This window comes from Sabethes cyaneus, chromosome 1 (assembly GCF_943734655.1).
Source record: "Sabethes cyaneus chromosome 1, idSabCyanKW18_F2, whole genome shotgun sequence".
In the NCBI taxonomy this organism is placed as follows: domain Eukaryota; kingdom Metazoa; phylum Arthropoda; class Insecta; order Diptera; family Culicidae; genus Sabethes; species Sabethes cyaneus.
Genome location: NC_071353.1, coordinates 148,010,039 through 148,012,745, shown reverse-complemented (window position 1 = coordinate 148,012,745; position 2,707 = coordinate 148,010,039). Strand labels below are relative to the sequence as shown.

At 44.7% G+C, this 2,707-nt stretch overlaps 1 protein-coding gene across 2 annotated transcripts; it reads right to left on the bottom strand.

Annotated features, from left to right (window-relative positions):
- Nucleotides 1-262: 262 nt before the first annotated feature.
- LOC128739985 (UV excision repair protein RAD23 homolog B) lies at nucleotides 263-2,140 on the bottom strand. 2 transcript variants are annotated; one of them, XM_053835501.1, is made up of 4 exons: nucleotides 1,988-2,140; nucleotides 1,401-1,898; nucleotides 717-1,335; nucleotides 263-431 (listed from the first exon to the last, which is right to left on the bottom strand). In XM_053835501.1, exons 2-3 carry the CDS (start codon nucleotides 1,867-1,869, stop codon nucleotides 743-745), a joined length of 1,062 nt encoding a protein of 353 aa, XP_053691476.1. In that variant the 5' UTR covers nucleotides 1,870-1,898; nucleotides 1,988-2,140; the 3' UTR covers nucleotides 263-431; nucleotides 717-742. The 2 variants fall into 2 exon arrangements, with proteins under 2 accessions (XP_053691476.1, XP_053691471.1); XM_053835496.1 differs by having other exon boundaries at nucleotides 263-1,335.
- Between the last annotated feature and the right edge of the window lie 567 nt (nucleotides 2,141-2,707).

Genomic DNA, 2,707 nt, shown 5'->3' with positions numbered 1-2,707 from the left:
TACCAAAGACGTTGAAATCCTATCTCAGAATCACGTTCTAGTCGTTAAGTGCACTAACAAATGTTGGAGAAAACTGCTTTTAACAGAAAAATGATTCGTTGAAAAAAAATACTCACAAATATGGCAGCTGAAAATTTTTCTGATTTGCAAGCGCAGCTTGCTTCGATCCTGTTTGACTGAAGTGAAAATTTAATGATTCACTTCAGAAGTGCTGTCATATTATCGACTAATCGTTCGAAAGAAAAACCCCCACGCAGAAGCAATATAATTCTTAAATTTTATTCGGGCAAAAACTGTTCAAGAATTTACGTGTGTGTTGTGTGTATTTGTGTATGGATAGTAATTTTAGTATAGCTAATTAGTAATCTTTATAATCTGCCTAGATTTTCCACAAAGTAGGCTAACTGCGAACCGAATCCAAAAACAATAATCTATAAATAAACAATTGAAAGTGGGCGTTGCTTTATATTAGATTTTTGTGAATTTTTGGGAGTAATTCTAAATTTTTTTTTTGTATTCTGTAGAATTTCAACGAGAGGGAAAAACAACAAACGCAAACTGGATAGGAAAAATTCGATCAAGGTTAAAATGAAACTGTTTGTTCATCTGTTGTTCTTGTGTTTTTCACTCCCTCTCAATAGTAGATGTTGCTTATCAAGGCGAAAGACAGGAAGAAAAAACAAACAAAAAGAAAGGAAAGAAACCCCAGCGCTTACTTGTAGACAAAGAGCTGTGTGCATGCTTAATCATCATCGTCCGGGTTTTGCGAGACAAGAAAATCGGCCGCCTGATACTCGTTCCGTTCGCATGCTATGTACGCCTGAATGACCAGGTGTTCCGGATAGCCGAGCGCTTTCAGCCGATCGATTGCATCCATGTCGGCCTGGCTGAGACTGTCCACCATGGCGGCGGCAGTCGTTTCCAGTTCGCGCGGTACGGCGGACCGGCCCTCCGGACCGTCCGCGCCCTCGTTAACCAGCGTCAAAAATTCCATTTGATTCTCAGAAATGATACGCATCAGGTCCGGATTGCTGGACTGGATTTTCTGAAGTAAATGCGGCAACAGATTGGGATCCTCCTGCAGCAGGCGTTTCATCTCCAGGAAGGTCGGGTGCTCCCGCAGGAAGGCCAACCGGCTCTCCTGGGAACCGCCGGTACCGAGAAGGCCACTGGCTGCGCTGCCACCGGAATTTCCACCGCCGCCGCCTCCGCCGATTCCACTGCCACCCATCGAGCTGGTGGCAATCTCGGACAGCAGGTACTCCACAGCCCGGTCCGGATTGTTGTCGCAAATTTCCAGCGCAATGCGAGCTTCCTCCTCGGAGTAGCCCATTTCTGGAACCAAAATCAAAACCATTTAACCATTTTCACAAATAATTCAAAACAAATCAACAATTTACCTGTTATCCTTAGAATTTTCACTTGAAGGTCATCCTGTTGAGTCTCATCTGGTTTCGATTCCTCTTTAGGTTTTTCCTCTTCTTTCGGCTTGTCTGCTGCCGCAGCAGCAGCAGCAGAGGAAACGGCACTGGCCTCGGTTTTTACGGGAGCAGCAGCAGCCGCAGCAGTTGAGGGAGCAGAGGAAGCAGCACCAGTCGTAGCAGCAGCAGCAGCAGTAGCCGGTTCCGCGGGCGCAGTCGTGGGTTTTTTGTTCATAACCACAACAAACTTTTTGTCGTCCAAGTTGTACTGACTGAGCGGATGTTCGTCTTCCATGATTTTACCCAGATAGATAAGTCGCTGCCGCTCGACCGGGTAGTCTTTACTTTCCTGGAAGAACTTCTCCTTCAGCGTCCGGACCGTGTCCTTTTCGACGTCCACCTCAATGTGGAACGCCTCCTGCTTCAGTGTTTTGATGGTGATTTTCATCCTTGCCGTTTCCGAGCAAAAAATAAGCTCTATCAGGAGGGTTCGAAGAAAAAAAAATCGAACTTTAAACCTCGCACAAACGTGGCACTGCAGGTAGCGGAAAGTGAATCTAACTTACCTATCGAGGAATATTGTCCCTGGAGTGCCTGCTAAAACGTAATTCGGTTTGTTTCCTTTAGGATGTTCAAAATTTGCACTCGCAAATGATTTTCATATTTCCAATTTGACAGATGCGACGACGAGCGACGAGCTGTGCGATGCGACGAAAAATGACAGAATCGAAAAAAATGCTGGCGCTGGCACTTAGCTCTGCTGCTATCCCGTTCTGCCACACGGGATAGTAACGCGTTGGTCGAAGATCCCATCGTGCCATCTCATGCGTGTGGTTCAGAGTGGCCAGAGATTTTGTATCAATCTGATTCTATTCCAAAGATTCCAAAAGCAAAGCAATAATAGAAAATTAGGTCTTAGTTTTGGTCAAATCTTTGAAGAAGTGTAGTGTAAGCAGTCAAAACACATAGTAGAACTACAAAAAATGCATTTACTTCTTATCGAACAAGTATCTAATGAATTCAGAAGTCTGTAATTTGAACTTAGAGAACGCCTGGAAGATCTGCTGCCACTGCTTTTCCTTTGGCTGCGTGCTGCTGCTGGCGACGTTCTGTGACAGCATGGCCGAGGGAGAGGACAGGACTATTCTATATGTTTTTCACTGCGTCCGAGATACGCGCGTTGTACGCAGTCGGGACATTTGAAAATAAAAAATATCCATTGTTTTTCGCCTTTCATAACCATGGTTTATGTCTGGAACATTAAAGCACTTTTTGGATTTTTTTAC